This window comes from Sorex fumeus, unplaced genomic scaffold (genome assembly GCF_029834395.1).
Source record: "Sorex fumeus unplaced genomic scaffold, SorFum_2.1 ptg000002l, whole genome shotgun sequence".
Classification (NCBI taxonomy): Eukaryota; Metazoa; Chordata; class Mammalia; order Eulipotyphla; family Soricidae; genus Sorex; species Sorex fumeus.
In genome coordinates this window covers 74645510-74669314 of record NW_026606059.1, presented here as the reverse complement: position 1 = coordinate 74669314, position 23805 = coordinate 74645510, and the positions used below count along the sequence as shown (strand labels likewise).

General features: G+C 44.0%; 1 protein-coding gene across 5 annotated transcripts in view; it reads left to right on the top strand.

Moving 5' to 3' along the window:
- Window positions 1-23805, top strand: part of OXR1 (oxidation resistance 1) — a 443572-nt gene that overhangs the window by 362495 nt on the left and 57272 nt on the right. For 2 of the 5 annotated variants that reach the window (XM_056128883.1, XM_056128757.1), the window contains exon 1: window positions 15207-15414. The exons of the other annotated variants lie outside the window; for them this stretch is intronic. In XM_056128883.1, coding sequence (XP_055984858.1) covers window positions 15222-15414 — 193 coding nt within the window. In that variant the 5' untranslated portion in view covers window positions 15207-15221. Of the gene's footprint in view, window positions 1-15206; window positions 15415-23805 lie in introns of those variants that run through there. 5 annotated transcript variants of the gene reach the window in all.

Below are 23805 nucleotides of genomic sequence, written 5' to 3'. Positions count from 1 at the left end.
GGCTCCGTACTGACAGGAAGCTTATGATTTTCAAGTGCAGACCTGTCATTTTTTCCTTTTCCTTTTTCTTCCCAATATATGCCCCATCACCTACTGTCCCTCTCTGCTTCCACCCACCGTCTTCCTTCTGCAAGAGCAGCCCCTGCATAAATTCGCTCTATTGGTCATTAGTCCTGTTATTACCACAAAACCAAACCAAACCAAAAAAATCTCTGGTAGTTTGTCAAGGGCTGGAGCAAAGCACAGCGGGTAGGGTGTTTGCCTTGCACGTGGCTGACCTGGGTTCAATTCCTCAGCCCCTCTTGGAGAGCCTGGCAAGCTACGAAGAGTATCTTGCCCGCACGACAAAGCCTAGCAAGCTACCAGTGGACTATTTGATATGCCAAAAACAGTAACAAATCTCACAATGGAGACATTACTGGTGCCCCCTTGAGCAAATCAATGAACAATGTGAGGACAGTGCTACAATGCAGTTTTCAAACCCTGCTTTCTGGGCATTCAACACACAGGTTCTGTACACCTCTCTACCCTTAGCTTGTTTTGCTGCCCACAATGGGGCTAATCCTTGACCAGCAGTTTATAAACATAATTATGTTGTTTTTCTTAGCCGTGTTTGCTAAGAAAACTGCCAGGAGTTTGTCTTTTTGTAAAGCAGTAAAATGTCAAAAAACCTAAAATGTCTTAAATGTATTAAAAGGAAATATGATGCGGAGTTTCATAGGCCAGAGAACAGTACTTCCTTTTGCTGTTTTTAAAGATATCCTTATGGCAAAAATATGGGACTTGCTGTGGTATGTGTACTCCAAATATAATCCCTCATTTCTATTAGAGAAATATGATAGAGAAATAGTCTCAGAACTGCTCAAGGAAAATGGCACCTCAAAATGGCAAGTCAAGGGAAAGATTAGCATTAGTTTTGTTTAACTTATTAATGAAGGAACCAGCAATGTGTCACATCTAGGTCATAGGAGCTAATTTAGACATTTAAATGCATTGTTAAAAGAGTATGTTAAAAATTTAAACAGTGGATAAATGGATATATTTTTCCATCCAGATTATTGAGATGGATGCATAAAGAAGGGTGCCTACATATTCTTCCACTGTTGCTGGAAAAAAACGTTCCTTGTCTTTTCTTTTGTGTTGCTCTTAGTGTTTGTTTACTTGGGGGCTACGCCTGGCTGTGCTCAGGGCTTATCCCTGGCAATCTGCTCAGGAATCACTCCTGGTGACACTCCGGGGAACAGAGGCCATGCTGGAGATTGAACCCAGGTTGGCTACGAGCAAAGTAAGCAACCTTAACCCCTGTACTATATCTCCTGCCCCAGGTTGCTATGAGCTTTTGCAGCTTTTACAGGGATATGAATTACCTTCTAGAAAATCAACGTTAGAGATTCAAGAAGAGTATGCTTTAACACTAGTTTTCTTTTCAAACACAGACTTTTCTCCTTTAGTACAATATCCTTAAGTGCATCATACTATCAGTGGCTGCCTCACATCAACACAGTCTAAACTCTGTAGTGGGACATTCACAAGGTTTTAATCTCTCACTATCATCAAGTCCATCACCCTTCAATTCAAAACTATTCACCTAAAGTTAACTTATATCCAAGTTCCATTGATCCTCCAAGAGTCGAGTAAATTGTCACTTCTTTAAAGAAACCCCTTTGTGGATATCTGCTTTGGAATCACCACACTTCCCCATTATTCTCATTACATTTTTTTCCTAGACCTTTCTTGTGTATGGATCATCTGCTATAATCTACAAGGGTTCTCAAATCCAGAGTCCATTACTAAAGAATGCCAGAATTCACCCATCCTCTGATTCAGTGGTTCTGAAGCTGAAACTGAGTGTTTTTGCATTTTATCCATGTTTTCAGACTCTACTGTGGCTGATCATCTGAAAACACCATTTTGAGACCCACCATGCAGAGGAGCCATATAAGAACTACAGATTAGATTAATGCCACATCCAGCAGGGTCTTAGGGAATTCACGATCCAATGAGGATGTCAGAGTCTGGCTCCCCCAAATATGACTAAAGGCACCTTGTGTTAAGACAAAGCTGAGTTTATCAAAGAGAATCCCCGCATAGCAGAGTAGTAGTATGTCAGCAGTTCATTTGGTGGGGACCAATGTGGTGGTATAGTAGGGAAAAAGGAGATTTTTCAAGTTGGATTTCAAGGAAAGTCTTTCAATGTTACTACTTGGTTAGTATTTTGAAGAGATCATAACACAACTTTTTGTTTTCTAAGGAGCCACACCCAGCAGTGCTGACATCTTATTCTTGGTTCTACGGTCAGGGGATTACTCCTGGTAGTGCTCAGGGGGCCTATATGAAGTGCAGGGGATCAACCCAAATCAGCCATGTGCAAACCAAGTGTGTTAGCAATGTACTATCTCTCCAGCTCAGACAGTGAACATGTTTAAGCCCTAAAATAAGATTAGAATGCTAAGACTATAAGTTCAAGAAGTTCTGGTATGTAAATTCTTGGTTCATTACTATCAAAAAGCTGAGATGTCCTTAAAGATGTTTCTGGAGTGAACCAGACAGGAAATACAGCTCTCAGTAAAGTCGTATGGATAAAGTCAGATGTACTAGTAATTTCAGGTACAGACACATTAACAAATAGTATAGTAGGATCCTTTGGGAATAGATATATAAAATATTGTAACCTCTAAAATGCATTGTATGTAACAAGGCTGTATTACTGTGTCTTTTTTAAACAGTTTAATAGTTTTTAATAGTTCTTTAAACTATTATCATCCTCAGACAAACATCTTTTTATGTATATATTTTAAACATTCAATATCAAAATATGGAAACATTTACAGAATTCATATTTATTAAGTTTCTTCTATATGACATACAATACCAGTATGTATTTCAAATAAGTATATTAGAAGTTGTACATTAGACTCCTTTTATTTTATGGTCTCTTCTTTTGTAGAGAGATAAATAGTAACTATAAAGATTTTATCTGTATTGTTGCTTTGCTAAGGGTCAACTCCAGGGACACACACACACAGAGACAGAGAGAGAGAGAAAGAGAGAGAGAGAGAGAGAGAGAGAGAGAGAGAGAGAGAGAGAGAGAACAAACACTTTACCTCTGAATCACTGTCCCAGCCTGGGTATAAGGATGTTAATGCAGAGTATTTAAAAGCAATGGAAATCAGAAAACATTAAAAGCCTGAATAGCAAGTGATATTTGCTTTGGAGAGTAACTGAAACCACAAACTATGTTGACATCAATTAAAACCTTTTACCTTGCAAATTATTGTTTAGAAATACCCTAAAATTCTGGTCTCAAATTCATGGTTCACAGAATTAGCTCAATGTTTATAAGAAAATTTTTAAAAAGTTTCCCTAATTGGATCCTGCTTGATCATAAAACTTAAAAGAATACCCAGAATTGGGGCCAGAATGATAATACAGTTGGTAGGGCATTTGCCTTGTATGCAGCAGACCTGGGTTCAATCCCCGGCATCCCCTACTGTCCCTCAAGCACTGACAGGAGTAATTCCTGAATGCAGAGCCAGGAGTAACCCCTGAGCATCACCAGCTGTGACCCAAAAGGCAAAGGAAAAAAGAATACCCAGGATACTTTCTTATTGGTTTCAGAATCAACTTAGAAAATTTATATGTTACAAAGTAAGTTTTTTTAGATTTATTCATGAAAATCTTATATGTATGTATATGTTCTATACAATAAGAAATAGGGCTGGAGCGATATTACAGTATGTAGGACATTTGCTTTGTACACGGCGACCCGGGTTTGATTCCTCCGCCCCACTCAGAGAGCCTGGCAAGCTACCGAGAGTATTTCGCCCACACAACAGAGTCTGGAAAGCTACCCATGATGTATTCGATATGCCAAAAATAGTAACAAGTCTCACAATTTGTTGTGAGACATTACTGTTGCCCGCTCGAGCAAATCGATGAACAGCGGGAGGACAGTGTTACTGTGCTACAATAAGAACTAATAATTAACTTAAGTCTATATAATACACATAAAAATATCACATATTTTGGGTTTGTCTCATACCTGGTGGTATTTGGGGGCTATTCATTTTCCATTGTTCAGGGATCACTGGTGTTTGAGGGACTGTGCAGTGCCAGAGATCAAATGCAAAACACGTTCTCCAGCTGGTAGAATTATCTCTCTAGCACCATTCAATATTTTCCAAAACATTCTTTCCTTCTTTGCTAATGCAAACTAGGATGTGTGCTTGTGGTGCTTGCTCTCTTGTTTGGGTTGCAGAAGGGTCCTGCCATTTCGATGCAGTGCTAACATACTCTTGATAGCAGCATGACAGAGATCTCACACAATCAGTGGCACCAGGGATCCCAAACACCGATGTTGAACTCAGCATGCAAGACAAAACCTGCAATGAAACTCACTGGCCTCTTGCCGGGAAGGCAAGCATCCATTATTTTATTAAAGTTTTGAGAAAATATTTGCTAGGTAGTACAACTTTACAAGCGAGCACATTCACAACATGAGCATTTGCTTGTTACAGCAGCACCGTTCTATTAGCAGTAAACTTGTGCATACAGCTATCTTCTCCCTTTGCCATATGGGCTTTTATCACACCTTTCTTTAGTCCCAGATTTCTCTATGCTAATTGCAGCTGAGTCAAAGTGGTGCAAAGAGGACCTCAGCGTGTAGTTTGTCTTAATTGGGACCACAGATTTTTTGAAGCTGTAAGTGAAAAAGTGCAGGACTGAAGAAAAGGCACAAAAAGATGTCAGGACATGGCAATAGGCTACGTACAAATCTTTGTAAATGAGATAGAGGACTTGGGATCGATAGAAACATTCTGTCTCCATGCACAAAATACTAACGTTCAAGTGGAAAAGAATGTTAAAGCAGACAGATTCCAGCAAGATACAGGGACAAATAAGGCTCCTAAAGACTGTACAGGTTGCCACAGCCATTATGCAATTGTGGCAGTGTTTAATCTATCCCAACTTGTCCTAAGCTGGGTTTCTCCACTGAGGCATTACTGGCATTGGAAGATCAGAAATTATTTGTTATGGAGCTGTCCTGAGCACTGGTGGATTTTTTGCAGCATTCATGGCCTCAGCCTGCAAGATGCCAGTGACATATTCTCAGTTTGGCAGCCTAAAATATCTCTAGACATTGCTAAATATTCCCTGGGGATAGGGTTGTCATATCTAGCAAATAAAAATAGGGGATGCCCAAGTAAATTTGAATTTCAGATAAATAGCAGTTAGCTTTGTTTGCTGTATGTCCCATGTAACACTTGGTAAGGAATTGCATTAAGAAAGTTTTTTTGTTATTTTAAATTTGATTTAACTGGAAGATGTAATTTTTTTTATCTAATTACCCTATTGAGAGGCAAACGTGTAGATTATTTAAAACTGCTACTGTAGATATCAGTAAACTAAGAGCACTCAAGATTCTATAACCTTATTGTCTTTCTTTTGCTTTTTTCAATAAATAGAATTATTTAGGAAATATGAAGAGAGGGGAGAGACCTGGAAAGGCAATTAGTTACGTATCTGAGCTCACAAGCTGACACTAGGTGACTCGAGAATGGAGTGTGAGTCTCTGTAGAGGGTGTAATAGTAATATTATTTATCTTAAATGACAATATTAACATATTATTATAAATTATGCCTTCTAATTTTTTAATGGCCTTTGTGTTGCACTCAGCAATGCTCCAGGACTATTCTCGGCTCTCTTTCTAAGAGTGACACTTGGTCGTGCTTTGGGGGGCCATACATGGCACTGGGGATTTGAACTAGGGTAGGGGGTTCACAAGCACCTTTAATACTTGTACTATTGCTCCAACTCCATAATAAAAATAAATAAATTAAAGGTAGAAAATGCATAATACCAATGTAAGTTAAAGGGTGGCATGAAACTGTAAAAGCATGTGTCATGAAGGTCAAAGTACAGAGTAAGTGCTTAGAAACATGAATTTAGCTAACTAGATTCAGCTTGTGGAAAGGGAAGTTCTAGAATAAAGATAAACAAAAAGGAAGAGTAAAGTCTTCTTTTTGAGGAAGAGGTACAGTGTTGGACAGATTAGTAGAAGAATGTAACAGATTAGTAGAATGAATGTAATGCTGTTTGCTTTATTTTCATCAATGAAAAGTTGGTCACTAAAATACAGAAAAAAATGCTGTGAAATGAAACTTTGTGGGCCAAGGTTGGTGAGGGAACTTAGTGTAGTAACATTGGTTTGTCCTTTCTGCCTTGCCACAGGGAACTTAGGTTTATTGGGTTACACCTATCACAGTGCTGCCAGAGGCACCCCCATTCCTCTGTGTTTATCTGTAACCTCTTTCTTTGTGCTCGGCTTCCCCAACCAGTCAATCACCTTTATCTCCTACTCAGACTCTGTTAACTTGTAAATATTGCTTTTCTTTTCTCTTTATGTCCTTTGCATAGTCACTTCAGAGTATCCTCCTTTTCGTATAGACACAGGAGGATAGTTAATGCTATGCTTTTGTAACTTGGGAGTTAACTGACTCTGAATAATATTCACTCCTGGGCATCTGTTCTCTCCAACCTCAGTTGCCCTTAGTTCCTAGCACCCCAAAAGCAGTGTCCCGACAAGGGACTGGATGGACCCAAGGCAAGCTGTGAGCTACCCTGGCATCGAAATGGGCCAGGCCAAAGCGTGATAATACTTAACTATAACTTAAGAGCATGGTCATGAACACTTAGTAAAGGAAGAAACAGCCACATTCACCTCATGTGATAACCTCAGTTCAGTAAACTAAGATACCAGAATATTTTCATATGTGGTCACACAACCCTTGACTGTAATCTTAGAGGAATTATAGTGTATCTGTGAAAATTACACTCCTTTTTATGAAAATAAAAACCATATCTATCTATATACCTATATATCTATATCTATATCTATATCTATATGGCTTAAGTACTATAGAGATTTATTATTCAAGACCAGAATAAGTGTTCCTGAGTGGTGAGTGGTTCATCCCTAAGTATGGTTTCAAGCATCCAGCTAGGTTTCTTCTGTCTGATGGCTCTGCTGTCTTTAATAAATGGCTCCTAGGGTCTTCAAGCTCATCCGTCTACCCTCTGGAAAGGAGAAAACCATGAAGTGTAGCCATTAGAATGATCTGGTGGGCTGGGACTAGAAGTAACCTACATTACTCTGTCATCCTTCAGTTCTGCTCAGTCACCACAATCAAAATATCAGTCTTGATCACAAAGTAAGCTGGGAAGTGTGTGACCAAGAAAAATGGGGTTTGGTGACAGATAGCTAGTCTTTACTCACATGATAGAAGATCTCCTCAAACACTAGAGTTAACGTGAATAATTCAAATTTTAAAATAAGAATTGAAATTGTGATAGAAAATATGGAGACTACTTGGCACCAGAAAAATAAGACTTCACTTGAAGTCTCAGCCTTTTCTTTTGCACATTAAATAAAAGATAATGTAACAAATACATGACATGGTTGACAGATGAGAATGATCTGGATGGTATCACTTCATGGACTCATCTATCTCCAGAAACCTGTGTTCACTCATTGGCAATTGTCAACGTGGGAGACATCGCCTCATGTTGTGCTCTGTGATTCTCCTTGCCTGGGTCTCATCACAAATTTTAAGAACAACCTCAAGAGAGAACGAATTATAGCTTAGGAGAGACACTGAAGGATACTGACATGAAAGAATCAAGGATTGTTACAAAGCATATATCAGTAATCCAAAACAGAGGTCAGCAGAATTTTTCTAAAAAGAGCTAAAAAGAAAGTATTTGAGACTTCGGGGGCTATAAGGTTTCTGTCACAGTCATCCCTGCTGATGTTGCCTAAAAACAGTTATAAAAAGTATATAAACAAAGAGGGTGTACCTAGCTGTGTTCCAGTAAAACCATATTTACAAAAATTAGGTGCCAAGTCAGCTTTGATCCGTAGGGTGTCATCAATTGAACCCTGATCAAGAAAGCTTACACTGAAATTCAAAGGCACTAAAATTTCAATTTATTCATATAAGGCCAAGAACCTTATATGAATAATGAACACCTAACCTTACTCATCACAGTAGAGCTGCACGTTGGCTATTGTTTGCTTTCATTATAAAAATAAAAGCACAAGACTGAAATAAATCAGTAGATTGGCCTAGCTCTCTCACAGTTGTGAACCCCTTTAAGAAACTTCATTCCACTTCAACAAATGTTGAGGCAAAGACCCTAACAGTTGTGGGCAGCACTTCCCAGTTTCCAACTAAGAGTGTGTTCCTGGAGATTTGATGTTTAGGATCTTAGCTACTGTGGATACAAAAGAGAGGTTTAGACAGAGTGACAGTACATTGGCTCAGACATTTGCCTTGCACAGGGCTGACCCTAGTTCGATTCCCAGCACTGCATCTTATTTCCCAGCACGTGCAAGAATGATCCATGAGCACAACACCAGGAGTAAGCCCTGAGAACAGCTGGTTGTGACAGAGAGAGAGAGAGAGAGATTCAACCAAGTAAATGCAAAGATCTGATCTTACAGATCTAATGGGGTTGCTATATATGTTAAGGACATATAAAAGAGATTTTATATATAAAATGTTTATATAACAAGTTTTTTCTCTAAAAATTCTTTTCAACAACTATTTTTACATAAAATCAATTTATAAAAATGGCTATTTATGAGCATACATGTGTTTTAATTATTCACATTTATAATATTTTCTGGTTGTTAGACATTTGTTGAAGTTAGACATATATGAATGAAAAGTCAGTTTTAGCCTGAGAGTGATGATTGATGGGTTCTTTTTTAAAACCCCCGCCTGTTCATTTTACTTATTTAGGTTGTTTTGGTTTGGGTTGTGTAATATCAAGAATATTCTTATTCACATATGTAGTCTAAAAATTCAGTTTGCATCCCCTGAATATTCTTGAGAATATAGAAATGGCAGAAGTCTGAAAAACAAAATACATGAATTTGCCAGCATAAGCTGGTTTGTCTTCCAGGCAAATTTGATACCTGTGATTAAGAGCAATGTAAATTAAGCATCTGCAAAAGCCTAATATTGTTCAGGGCAGGCCTGACTCTTACAGTGATGCCAAATGAACCACCACACCTCAGTGACTTGCTGTAATGAGTTTGTTTCTTGCTCATATGACAGGTTCAACTCAGGATGAGGAAGGAGAGATGGGCTCTAATTCTGCCAGGCAGGATTCTAGGTTGTTGGAAGATGTACCATATCATCGCTGTACCATCTGGAGGATGTAGTTTTCTTGGTTGCTAAGGCAGGGGTATAAGTGTATGTAGTAGAAAACAATGGTTGTTTTAAACATGGGCTGTTCTTCACATGTAAGGGTCATGCATGTAGCTTACTTCTACTCAGTGTTTGCCAAACCAGTCTCCTGGTCCAACACTGCAGGGCCCACATGAATCAAATATGCAGAAGCACACTGGAAAATAAAGATTCAAATCTTGAACCTGGTCAGTGTTCTGAGTCTCTGCAACAGCCTAGGAATCAAAATCTGTGGCATATAGTGGGGAAATCTTTTTCAGGGTGTAGGAATGGGTTGGGGGACACACACAGTAGTGTTCTGGCATGACTCCTGGCTCTGTGCTCGGAGATCTCTCCCGGTGGGGTTGAGGGGACCATATGTGGTACTAGGGAATCTAACTAAGGCTGGCTTCCTGCAAGGCAAGTCCCTTGCCCTCTAATCTTACTATCTCTCTGGCCCTGGGAAATCTACATTTTAAACATTCTTCTGGGGCTGGAGTGATAGCACAGTGGGTAGGGCGTTTGCCTTGCATGTGGCCAACCCAGGTTCGATTCCCAGCATCCTATATGATCCCCAAGCACTGCCAGGAGTAATTCCTGAGTGCATGAGCCAGGAGTAACCCCTGTGACACCCCCCTCCAAACAAAAAAGAAAAAAAAAACATTCTTCTATGGCTGATTCTCCTTATCAACAGGAAATTACTACTGTGCACAAAGAATGTCTTTTATGCAGAGCGTGGGCAATAAGGAGATTTGTGGTTCTATCACCTTGTTTTTGGTTTGCACTGTCACTCTTGGCAGTGCTCAGGGGATCATATTTGGTTCCTGGGATTGAACCAGGGTCGGCTGTGTGTAAGGCAGGTGCTTAAACCATGGTGCTATGTCTCCCACCCTAAGATCTAGATGTGATTTGAAGATTATTCCTATTGCAGTGCTAGAGATGGATTAAAAAGGGGAAGCAGTGAAAACTGGCAGATTTCATATAGGATTTAATGAGCAAAATGAATGCATGTGCTCAACTATTATGTAAGGTGTGAGCAGGACCAGCACAATCCGAGTGCTGAATAATGTAAATTCTTGGTGTATTTTAAGCATCTCATCGCCACCATCCCTTCTTTCCATGACTCCCAGAAAACCAGCAGGCACTGGTAGGCACAGAGTGACTCCTAGCAGTCCTTGCTCTTGACATCCAGTAAACATTTTGGCACGCCACTGTTGTTGATGGTGTTGGTTGGAGAGTTACCTACATTGCCATGAGAATCAGTCTCTCTTGAAACATGGTTGAGAAGCGGTCAGTCTTGCCTACCAGAGCAGCATGGAATCCAGCTACCCTGCTCTGTCCACTGCCTTCTGCAGAATGGCAGGTGACAGTAGATCTGCAGAGAGAAAATGACCAGCACAGTCCTTTGAAAATTAAACCGAAGGCCGGAGAGATAATGCAGAGGGTAAGGCGCGCGACAGAACCTGGTTTGATTACCAGCATCTCACACGGTCCCCTGAGCACAGAGCCAAGAGTAAGCCATGAGCACTGCCAACAGTGGTGTCCCCCTAGTTGGCTAGTGCTGGAACTTAGTAAGGATAGGGTTTCTCTTTATGCTGTCTGGATTCTAACTGCTTCTTCTGGCACTGTTACCCTCTCTCTCAGATGGCCTTGGAAGGAAGGCCAAGGCCATCTGAGAGAGATGGGGAGGAAGGTTTTCAGGAAACTCGCATACATTTGAGGAAGAGGTTCTGTCTTTAAAATATGGTGCTCAGTTGTGCAGTAGTCACAATAATGACAGTAACTTGGCACTGCTGACCATGGTGTGGGCGGAGGTGGGGGGGTGGGATGGGGTCTTGTCCTCTACGCATTGGTAAGCTTTGTGTTATCTCCTGGTTGACTCAGCCCGGGGTTCAGGTAGTTTTCCTCCATCAAAGAAAGGAAAACTAACTCAATTATCAGCTACAGACTGAATCTGGACACTTGGAGTTAGTCACAAAAGTATAAGCCAGCAACGGCCTCAGGTTTCTAGCATTGTTTCCCCTTTCTTCTCTTTCAGTCATTTTCATTGCTGGGATGTCTTTTCCTTAAAACACACCGAAAAAGCAAGTATAGAAAAATGGTTTCTAAACCTAAGCCTCTAGCGTAGCCTAAATACTTTAAAAATAATTATATAACTCAAAGCGATTAATATCTAAAATTAATGTTAAAACAGTACTTAAATAGTATATATTTGCATCTCTTTTCTCTCTTAGAATAGGACTATAAAATGTATAATTCTATTCAACATATATTAAAGTTGCAGCAACATGTAAAGAGATTATGTGAAATGAAGGGAGAAGTGGGATGAGGGTGGAAGAATCCAGAAAGACTGAGACAGAAGGTGAAATAAATGTTTAATGGCTATGCCTGCACCCAGTCTGTATATACACAATCTCTGCCACAAACCCCCACGCTGACAGCAGAGAGGAAGTCAGGGGTGGAGAATGAGAATGTTTTTCTTCACAATGTAGCACTCCTTTCTGGGGGGTTTCATTCGTTATTGCTTCCTAAAACCATGAATGCCTCAAGATTTCACAACTCTAGACATAAATGGTAATGTCTCTTGGCTCAGTGAACTAAGTGAAATTTATCCAAAGCCAGAAGTTGCCACATTTGCAAGTATGAAGTATCGGATGCTCTAATTATATCATTTATCTTTGTAATTATAATCTGATAGGATATAATCCTAAAGTAATTGATAAATTGCTACGAGTTATTACAATATAAGTTTCAATGGTAATTCTCCATGATGGTATTCCTTCTAGAGGAGATTTTTAGAAAATTAATAGGTTTCTACTCTATTATATGGACATTACATTTGCATATGTAGAAACATAGCAAACCAATTATTTTTTTTGCTTTTTTTTGGGGGGGGGGTCATACCTGATGATGCACAGGAGTTACTCCTGGCTCTTGCACTCAGCAATCACTCCTGGTGGTGCTTGGGGGACCATGTTGGGATGCTGGGAATCAAACCTGGTTTGGCCACGTGGAAAACAAATGCCCTACCAAATGCTGTGCCTCCAGCCCCCATGTGGACAAGAAGTCTTTTGCCACGTATCTGAGCATCTAGCAGAAAATATCCTTGACATAGTTGGAGCAAAATGAAACCTTGATTAAACACAATGAAGATGAATTTTATTTTAACTTTATCCCCTCTTAAACTGGGTGACACAGCTCAGTCCAGAAAGGTACCTTTTAGGTCCATGAGTTGGTGGGAAATTGAGTGCCTGAAAGAGTATAAAAACGCCCTGTTTTCTCTACAGGGCAGGACACCACCTTGGAATCCCCTTCCTCCTTGGCCCTCCCTCGTGCTCCCCCTCCCCGTCATGCCCCTGCTCTCCCATCATTTTTTTTGATCCCTTCCCTCAATCCATTGATCCTTCGGAGGATGAAGCCCAGGACCTGTCTCATGCAAGCACTATACCATCGACCTACATCCCAGGCTCCATCCACTTTTCCATCAACCATCCAGAAACTGTCTTATCAGTGCATGATGGGAGAGCATCTTATTATCTCATTCTTACTTTGGACAACGTGGCAGGCTACCGAATGTAACCTGCCCACATGGCAGAGTCTGGCAAACTCCCCGTGGTGTACCCAATATGCCAAATACCAGTAACAACAGTGGGTCTCATTCTCCTAACCCTGAAAGAGCCTTGAATTTGGCACTTTTTAAAATCTCAGGGTTAGGGCAAAGGAGACGTTACTGATGCCTGCTCGAGGCAATCGACAAACAACAGGATGATCTTGATTGTGATCGTGATGGGGAGAACAGCATTCAGGGCCCAGCACAGAACTACATCAAGGGGATATGCATTCTGCTGACCACTTTCCAGACTCCATCCTAAGACGGCCCAAAGCCCTGCTAGGAAATTTCACCTGAAATGCCCCGCCACCCCCACACATGCCCATGGGCACCCACAGTGTTCTGCTAGCCTAACCCACACACATCCCAAGGCGGTGGGTGGCTCCCTATGCACTTTCCCATTGGCAGGGAGAGGTAGAAAGAGGCCAAAGGCAGTCTGACTGCGCAAGATTGAGAGCAAGCACACAAATCGGAGGATTTAGCAGTGCTCTGGGTAAAGGCAGGCAGCATTCACCCAGTTTTGTCAGGTTGATGAAAAGGTATGGGTCTAAACAGTAAAAGAGGAAGCTCTTTGAAACTTATTTTATCAGAAAGAGGAAAGTGAGAGAAGAAATGTACAAGAAAAGCTATAGGTCAATATCCCTGATGAATAGTCATGGCAGTACTGTAATTTTTTTTTTTTTTTGCCTTGAGTCACACCCAGCAACTATTCCTGCCTAAGAGCTTGGGGAACCATCTGGTTCTGGGGATCAAACATGGGGCACCTGCATGCAGAGCCCACTGAGCCATCTCACGCCTCATGATAAAAAACTGTTAACAAATTGCTAGCAAACACAATTCAAAAATAGGGATAGAGCGATAGTACAGCGGGGAGGGCATTTGCCTTGCATGAGGCCCATCTGGGTTCAATCCCCGGCATCCTATATGGTACCCCAAGCACCACCAGGAGTAACTCCTGAACGCAGAACCAGTACAGCAGTAAGCCTTGAGCATCACTGGGTATGAGACGAATAGAAAAAAAAAATTCAAAAATAGCAAGGCTGGCAGATAACACAGTGTGGATAGTGCACTTGCTTTGCAGGTAGCTAACCAGGCTTGAGTTTCAGGCACCACATATGGGTCCCTGAGCAGAGTTAAGAGTAAGTCCTGAGCAGGAAAAAAACAAACAAGCAAACACAACCCCGAAGTTACTAAGAATTTAAGCAGAGAATGAGAGGAAGGGGAAAAGATCAAACAGTTTAAAGGCTAATCCGTGGTAATTCGGTAAAATAATAATAGTAATGGTAGTTCTGAACTCCATTACTTGGAATAATTAGCCTCTCAATCAATTCGACAAAGCCACGCCAACCTTTTCTTCAAATGCAGTCACAGGCTGGCAACTCCGAGCGTTTATCGCATGCATGGGGAAGATGAAGGCGCTGCATCAGACCCGAAGGGAAAGGAAGAGAATAAGCAGGTCTCACAAGTGACCAAACCTGACGCTAAAAGTCTGGGCAGAAGTCACTGCTCTTTCTCTGCCTGGAGAAGGCCAAGATCGCACCGGCAAGCCCGTAAATTCCTCTCCTGCGCCCGATTCCTCAAAGCTCTCAGCTCCAGCTGCAAACGCCCGGCCGCGCAACCTTCAAACCCGCGACTCCCCGTGGGAAGCGCCGGTCTGGGATGCCACGAAGGGCCGGGTGGAGTTTTCCCCGGGACTGCAAGTTGGACTTGAAGCCGCCCGCTCTCTGCCACGCCCCGGCCGGAAAAGTTTCGCGTGGAGGGTTTCTCCCCCCCCCCCCCACCCCCGAACACACGCAGGCACAGACACAGGCACAGACACAGCTTTTTCCCTCCGGTGATCTGTGACCTTCTAAAAGCCACTCGGGTCGCGCGCGCCGCGGGCCCCTTCTCTGCCCGGCCGGGTCGGGCGCTCCCGGGCTGTCCGGAAAGTCTGGTCGGGACGGGGCGGGCGCGGCTGGGCGGGGCCGGCCGGGTCCATCCGCCCCGCGGAGTGGGGGGGGAGACGGGTCGGGGAGAACCGGCCCAATTTGCCGCCACTCCCGCCGGCTCTCGCTCCCCGTCGCGTCCGTTTCGGCAAACGCTGCCACTTCTCCCCGCTCCCCCTTCTCCCAGCCGCGGCGTGGAACGGCGATCACGAACTTTTCCAAACTTTTCTCCCGCTCGCTCCCCCCCCCCCCCCGAGCGCCGGGGTTCTCCATGGTCCAGCCCGGGGCCCGGCTCCGGACGCCCCCGGCCCGCGGGGAACGCGCCGAGTGCCCGCCCGGGTCCGACGGCTGCGGGCGCGCGCGCACCCCGTGGACGCCGCCGCCGCCGCCGGCGCCGCAACCGTCGGGCGCGTCGGGCCCGTGGGCGCGCGGCCGGGCCCGCGGCGCGCAGCATGGACTACCTGACCACCTTCACCGGCAAGAGCGGGCGCCTCCTGCGGGGCACGGCCAGCCGCCTGTGGGGCTTCGGGGGTGGGGGCGAGGCGCGGCAGGTGCGCTTCGAGGACTACCTGCGGGAGCCCGCGCAGGGGGACCCCGGGGGCGGGACGCCCCGACCGCCCGCGCCGTCCAGCCCGGAGGGACCCGGTGAGCCCGGCGCGTCCTCAGCCTGGGGACTGGGGGGCGGGGGCCGCGCGGGGTGCCCGGACAGGTGCGCCGGGGACTGGGACCCCGGGCCGGTGGGGGGTGCGGGGAGGTCGCGCAGCTTCTGCCCCGAGGGGGCACGGACACTTTTCTGCGTCCCACCGCTTCCTCCCCGCCCTTCCTGCTTTCCTCACTTCCACCCGACTTGCCGCCCCGCGCCCGCCCGCCGCGGGGGTCCGAGCCCTTCGCGCAGCCCCTCCCCCCAGATTCCTCATCACCCCATTTCGACACCGAGAGGGGACCCGGCCCCTGCCAGCGATTGTGACGCGGGACGCCACGGGAGGGTCGCCGGCCCTGGTGGTGGTGAGCGGGGGGCGGGGGGCTCGAGTCCAGTCGCGAGGGCCACTCGCACCCAACTTCTCGGGGTTCCCATGGGCGTGTCTAGCGCCCCCGGCCCGCACACACGCCCCCCGACCTGGGGCAGGCGGAGCCCAGCTGGGCCGTGTCGCACGCGCGCGCCTTCCCCGGCTGCGCATCGGCCACGCGGACCCGGAGCCGCGAGAAACTTTTTGGGGGCTTCAGCTTACTCGCCGTGCTTCCTTGCCTGCCTTTGAGGAAGCCTCGTAGGTGTCTTGCAAGGAATCGGGGCCTACCGGGGTAGAGGGAGGGATGGAGGGGCCGCAGTGGGAGGGCCTGGGGTCCCCTGCAGCGGACTCTGCCCGCGGCTCTCCCTTAGCGCCGTTTTGGGAGGCGCCGGGCCGGAGAGGCAGGAGCGCTCCGTGTCGAGTCTCCCGCGGGGAAAGCGCCTTTCTTTAAGCTCTGCAGTCGGCTCTCCTCTCCTGGAGTTGACTTCCTTGGCCTCAGCGCACTTGGCCACGCTGAGTAAACAGACGTTTACTCTCAGCGTTTGCTTAAGGGGGTAGAGGGCGCGCGAGGGTGGGGGAGGCGCCCGCAAGTTGAACCCCAGATCCTGTCATTCATTCTGTGCAGGCAGTGAGGACACAGATGAGATCTGCTCGCGCGTGCGTGTATGTGTGGTTGTGCAGGACTCTGGAGGTATCATGCAAAGACTGGGAGAAACTTTCATTTTAAAAGTTTACCTTGACCATCTTGTTCGGTTTTGTTTGGGGACCTCACCCAGCAGTGCTCAGGGCTTACTCCTGACTCTGCTTGATGATCACTTCTGGCCAGGCTCTGGGGACCATTTAGGCTGCCAGCGATCGAACCCAGGTTAACTGAGTGCTGGAGTGGGGCCGGAGTGATATTACAGTGGGTAGGACATTTGCCTTGCATGTGGTTGACCCGGGTTCGATCTCTGGTTCCCCATATGGTCCCATGAGCTTGGCCAGGAGTAGTTCCCGAGTGCAGTCATTGCTGAGCATTGCTGGATGGGGCCCCCCAAACCAAATATTTAAAAAAAAAATTTAAAAACTGCAAGGCAAGTTCCCTACCTGCTCTGTACCATTTCTCCAGCCCCTAGGATGGCATCTTTCAATTCCCACCAAAATGCTCATCATCTCTGTTGACAGAGTTAGGAAACCAGAGCAGAGCTACTTGGCGTCTGCTGCGGAGGGATCAGACGGGGACTCCTATTAAATTTAGGAATGAGGAGTGAGGACCAAAACTTTAAAGTTTAAATAAAGGTGTTTTTTTTTCTTTTTCAACTTAATTGAAAAAGATATTGAATTGCCTAATTGAAATTTGTTGATACTCAGGTACTCAGCCTCTGGGTAGATGGAGAATGTAGAAATGTGTTAGTGTAACTTAATCAGAAAGGACTATGATTAATATTTTAATAATATATACACGTCCATTTCATTCACTTAGAAACCTAGATTGGGCCCACTACACTCCTTGGAAGAAGCCATGCCTAAACACTATTATACAAAGTCCTCTCGTATGAAAGCTGCCTATGAATTCTTGGTTCACGTTTTAAAATTCATGGTGTTCTCAAATCTCTGACATATGGGTATTGTGATGTCACCTAATGTGTCCCACTGTGACTACGGTCAGGTATGTTGGGACATATAGCTGTGCTGGAAGATTCGGTCGAAGTCACTTTCGAAGTCACTTCCGCTCTTTGGGCCTATATTTTCTTCTTCGGAAACGAGGCTGTTTGGATTTGTAGGCAAGGTTCTGGGTTCTGTAACTGGGTCACTTGGGGCAGGAATGAGGAAAATGAGTAAAGCTGGAGAAAAGTTCTTGGGAGTAGGTCAGAAACTATCATTCTCTAGGGTCCAGGGTCCGGCCTTCAGAATTCTGAAGTCAATTCAAGAAATAAGTGCCCTGGCAATAATGCGATTACACCCTCCTCCGCCCCACCCCCCTCGATCTTAGCGTAAGTAGCACTTCCTCGCTTGGCTCCCCTGAGAAGCAGCATGTGTGTCTATTAAAATTAAATATGATAAATGGCTCTTAGTTTCTTGCCAGCCTTTGCTTAAAACGGGAACTCTGTTCTACACAGCATCAAGGGTTTGGCTGTGGGGTAGCCCTTTTCATTGGTGCCTTGCGTTAGGAATCTCCTTTGCTACCTCTGACTCCACATTTTAGATTTTCTTAACAGATGCTTATGTTTCCTCTTGTCTGTCATCCTCCCTGCAATGATCTGAAATGCCCCGGGTTCTATAGCAGTTTCTCTCAGAGAAATGCTTTCAGTCTTAGAGTTTGCCCACACTCCGAGACCCTGTTTCTAGGCTAGTGATGTTTGCCCTCTCTCCGCTTCATGTTCAGGAATGACAATGCCATCTTTGCCACTGACGGATATAGGGTGGACCAGACAGAATTCTGGTCAAACGTTTGTGGTTTGGTTTCTATAAATAAGTGAGTGAGTTAAGCAGGTGATTGGTGTTCCTGAAGCCTTGGCGTTCCAAGGTTGCTGCTTTTGCTCTTACTAGCTCTGTGTGTGCTGACTCCAACATTGTAGTACCCTCAGGAAAACCGTAATTGGCTCTTAGACACATTAAGGCGTTTATCACACCATTGCTTTAGTTAATAGCAATCACAAAGAAAACAGCTTACATAATTTTTGTTGTGCCTGCAAAGTAAGTTATGGTTTGATGTGAGAAACTTTTTGGACCTTGAGTTTTCATTTTCGTTGTGTAGCCTTACAAAAGATTCATTTTGCTAGATTACATCACCCTCACTCTGTGACATGGTTTGACCTGAAGACAAAGGATTTGAATGCCCAACTTTTTTTACTAGGATTTTCTGACATAAGAATGTTAGAAGAGGGGCCGGAGCGATAATACAGCGTGAGGTGCTGGCCTTGAGTGTGCTGGACCCAGGTTCAATCCTTGGCACCCCATATGTTCCTCTGAGCGTTATCAAGTGCACCCCCCCAAAATAGGAAAAAAAGAATATTAAACAAGACTAAAATATATTTAATAAAGTTTAGCAAGAAGTTTGGGGTCTCAACTTACTGAAATCTAGCTTTTTATTATAAGTTGCCATGGTAGGTCAGCTCTTGTTTTTCCACCTGGTGACAGTAAACCTTAAACACATGTCATATCAAGCATCTGTGTCACAGAGAAAGGGTGACACACACCTGGTAAGAGATGTACTGATGTGTGCCAGGATGGAACCCTTGTTGGCCATAAGCAAGGCGAGCACCTTCCCAGCTGTACTCTCTGAGCCTCCTCTTACCATCTTTATGTAATGAAAACAGCATCTCTCAGGGGGAGATGACAAGAATAATAGGTGCTAAAAACTGGGGTAGGCACAAGCATTTTCTTGTTCTTAATAATTCTTGGAAGCTACTTACATTATCCACTTTCCCTCCTGAGGAAACAGCCAGATAAATAGGGCTGTAGCATCCATTTGAGTGTTTGCTTGTGTGCTGGAGAGATAATTCAGAAGGTACAGAACTTGAGTTACCTTCTTATTGATGAATTAGGGTCCTGTCAGAGAGGCGAAGGGGGAGGTGGTAGTATGGAGAAGATGAGAAGAAAGCAGTATTCTATCATTTATTATAGTTAAGGCAAGTTAAATCAAGAGTAGAATGGATTGTCATTGAACTTTATTTTTATTTATTCATTTTGAAAGGCACACCAGGCTTCTTGGGGTATTCCTGGCTCTGGACTCAGGAGAGACCCCTGGTGGTGGTAGGGGATTGTCCCTGCTGTTGGGGAGGGGGGCTCTGAAACCATGCCCCAACCCAACTTTTGCCCTTGTTGTATGCAGGACAAACACTATAGCACTGCACTCCTCTTCTCCTCCCCCCCCCCCCCCCACACACACTTTCTCTCTAGATAGATAGATAGATATTGACCTAAAAAAATGCAACCGCCAGTGAAGGTTTTAGAAAAGTTAGGCATGTTAGGAATTGAAGTTGCATGTTATTTGGAAAGTAAGATAGGCACATACTTGAAGCCCAACTTTTTTACTAGGATTTCCTGACGCAAGAATGTTAGAAGAGAGGCCGGAGCCATTGTCCAGCGCATAGGGTGCTGGCCTTGCATGTGGCAGACCCAGGTTCCATCCTTGGCACCCCGTTTGGTCCCCTGAGCACCGCCAGAAAGACCGAGTGCCTGCAGAGGGCTCTAGTACTGGTGCTGCTCAGGTATTGAAGACAGCAGCAGCGCTGGTCATTTTTGGAGCAATATAACCTTGGGCGACTGCAGCCCTAAGAAGGGGGGGAGGGACAAGAAGGGCTCGACAAACGCCTTGATGGTAGCTTCCAATGGGTTTAGAATAGATCTTGCCTCAGTCCCGTGGATCTCAAGCATAGCTGCTCACGGTTGTAGCTGGTCAGATTTTAGGGTCAAACAGCCTCTGCGGAGTTGGGGTTCCAGTCAAGTGCTGACTCTGTAACTTGAGTGTTGTGCCTCACTAGTGTCCCGCCAGCCTGCAGGATAGTCCAAGGGGGCCACAGGTGGAACACGGAAATGCAGGGTAGTGGCATGAAACTAAGGGACCTGACTCTGGTAGGACAGGTGGCCCCCGGCAGGAAGCACCAGAGAAAGGTGGCCAGGGCTGGGGAAAGGTTGAAAGATATCACCTCAGAGTTTTTGGTTCTGTATATCTGGGTTGGGTCCCAAAACTTCTGAATAATTTTCCAAGTAATGAGCCTACTGCGAATGAGGCTGAGCTGTACTCTGAAAATCACTAGCTTTCCTTAGTGGCTAGCCGGTATCCATGGTAAGGTCAGAATAAGTAGAGAAATAGTGAAATGTATTGCATTTAGTATTTTTGTATTAAGTTTTGGAGTGATCCGTGTATTTTGTCTTTAAAGCATTTTTTTTTTTATAATTTGGAGAATTTAACCACAGAGAGTGCATACAAACTGTGCATGGAATTTAAATGGAAAACTTGTGATATTTTGTGCTTTGACTTGTGATTTCAGGTTTGAAGGTACAAGAATTTGTCTAAATTTTAGATCGGTTAGAATTCTGTTAAATAAAGTTATATTAAAATCTTTAAATCTATTAAGATCTAATAGCTCTTAGATCTATTCGAGTGTTTAAGCTCTCGTAGTACTTATTGTATTCACGGTATCACGGTCCTCCCGTTGTTCATCGATTTGCTCAAGCGGGCCCAGTAATGTCTCCATTGGAGACTTTGTTGTTACTGTGTTTGGCATATCGAATACATCACGGGGAACTTGCCAGACTCTCTGCCGTGCGGGCGAGATCCTCTCCGTAGCTTGCCGGGCTCTCCGAGAGGGGCGGAGGAATCGAACTCGGGTCGGCCATGTTGGCTGCGTGCAAGGCAAACGACCTACCACTGTGCTATCGCTCCAGCCCACTTATTGTATTTAACACTTTAATATATTTATTAGAATTCAGTTTTTATAAAGGTTACTTTTTAGAGGTAAAGTGTTTAAAGCATAGTGTATTTATAAATGCAGTTTCACATGATATTCCTCTTTCTGTTTGAGTTGATCAACTCACATATACTTTTGAGAGTAAAATGTAGATTTATAGGTCGAATGCACTTTATAGTTGAAGACTTTGTGGAAACGTGGATCTTTCCATTTGTCAATAATCGGGCTCTGATTATAAAGTAAAGTAACTCATAAATGCTGTGCATAAAGTTTTCTTTTATGGCTACCAGAAAATTTTATATTTAAGAGCTTCTTGTACATGCCTGAGTGATAGTGGAAAAGGGGGAAGAGAGGAGGGCGTATTTTAAAGTCAAATACTCTTCTTAGAGAAAAGCCAGAAGAGCCAAAAGTTTCTCTGGCCATCCTATGGTAGAGGGGAAGGGAAATGTAATCTGGCACAATTTACAGTATGCCTAAAATGAAGATAAACTTGGTACTTAGGCAGGAGAAACACCACTGCTCCTGATGGTGAAAGTAGAGAGAAATCCTTTAGTAGAAAGAAGGAATCCAGACCATTTTATTGTTAATTCAGATTTTAATTTCAGAGCGCTAATTTTTGGACACTATTATTTAATGTAGCTCAGTGGCATAGCAATGCAAGGTAGTAAAATTTTTCTGTAAGTGGCCAAAGCAAATAGGCAGCGATGATTCTGCAAAGGTCACATTTGCTAAAGCTGTATTTTAGAATTTCTAGAGCAGAGCTTCTCCATTGTTTTCTGGAATGATGGAAAGGTGTGTTTGTGCTGTCCAGAGTGGTCACCACTGGGCACCTCCTGACTGCTGAGTGCTTGAAATTGAATTGGAGAGGAATTATTTTGAAGAATCTGAATTCTAGACCCTGCACTGTATTTCCTGATAATGTAGCAAGTTGGCATTTTTTGCTACTTAAGTTTAAATTAGGTGAAATTGGAAAAACTATTTCCAGTCCGTATCAGTACTCAAAAAAGCACTTCCAAATACCCAGAAGCCATAAAAGGAATGACTATTATATAATCAACAATGTAGATATAAGGTACAGCTGTTTTATCAAAAACTTGCATTGGTAGCATTTTTTGAAGAGTGGTTTCAAATGCTTTATACTTGAAAGCTGTTCTTACACATGGTACAAGTGGAACCCGTAAATTCTTTTACTATTTCAAATACTTATATGTAAAATATAAGTACAATTTCAACAACTTCTTTTAAATACAATTTAAAATACTTATAAAAAATTTATAAATGTAAATTTAATTCATTAATATAAAATGTGATATTTTCTTTCTTTTTTTTTATTAGTGAAACACCATGAGGTACAGTTATAGACTTATAAATTTTTGTGCTTGGGTTTCAGTTATACAATGATCAAGTACCCATCCCTCCACCAGTGCCCATCCTCCACCACCACGGGTCCCAGCATCCCCCCCACCCCCCATTCCCCCCCAACCCACCCTGCCTCTGTGGCAGGGCATTCCCCCTTGTTCTCTCTCTCTTCTTTTGGGTACTGTGTTTTGCAAGAGAGGCATTGAGTGGCAATCATGTTTGGTCTATAGTCTACTTTCAGCATGCTTCTCCCACCCTGGGAGGATCCTCACAACACCCTTTATTTGGTGCTCTCTTCTCTATCTGAGCTTCCTTTTCCCCTAGCACGTGTGGCTGGCCTCCAAGTCATGGAGCAGAATTCCTGGTACTAATCTCAGCCATTTCTGGGTGTTAGTCTCCCATTTTGTTGCTTTATGTTCCCCAGATGAATGCAATCTTTCTGTGTCTTCCCGCTCTTTCTGACTCATTTCGCTTAACATGATTCTTTCCATGTAGTACCACTTGTATGTAAATTTCATAACTTCATGTTTTCTAAGAGCTACATAGTACTCCATTGTGTAAATGTACCAGAGTTTCTTTAACCAGTCATCTGTTCTTGGGCACTCAGGTTTTTTCCAGATTCTGGCTATTGTAAAGAGTGCTGCAATGAACAAACAATTGCAGATGTCACTTCGACTATACCTTTTTGCCCCTCTGGGATATATTCCCAGGAGTGCTATTGCTGGGTCAAATGGGAGATCAAATTCTAATTTTTTGAGAATCGTCCATACTGTTTTCCAAAAGGGTTGGACCAGCCGGCATTCCCACCAGCAGTGAAGGAGGGTCCCTTTCTCGTCACATCCGCGCCAGCACCGGTTGCTTTTGTTCTTGTGGATGTGGGCCAGTCTCTGTGGTGTGAAATGATATCTCATTGTGGTTTTGATCTGCATCTCTCTGATGATTAGTGATGTAGAGCATTTTCTCATGTGCCTTTTTGCCATTCGGATTTCTTCTTAAAATGTGCTATTTTAAATACGCAAATTTAATCTTTGCATTTTGTTGTAATGATTTTTTTAATTTATTATTTTTTAAAAAATGTATTTATTGAATCACCATGAGAACAGTTACAAAGCTTTCAGGTTTAAGTCTCGGTCATACAATGATCAAACACCCATCCCTTCACCAGTGCATATTTTCCACCACCAAGAACCCCAGTATAACCCCCCTCCCACCCTTCCCCATGCCTGTGAGGCAGATGCTTTCCACTTAACTCTCTCTCTACCTTGAATACATTC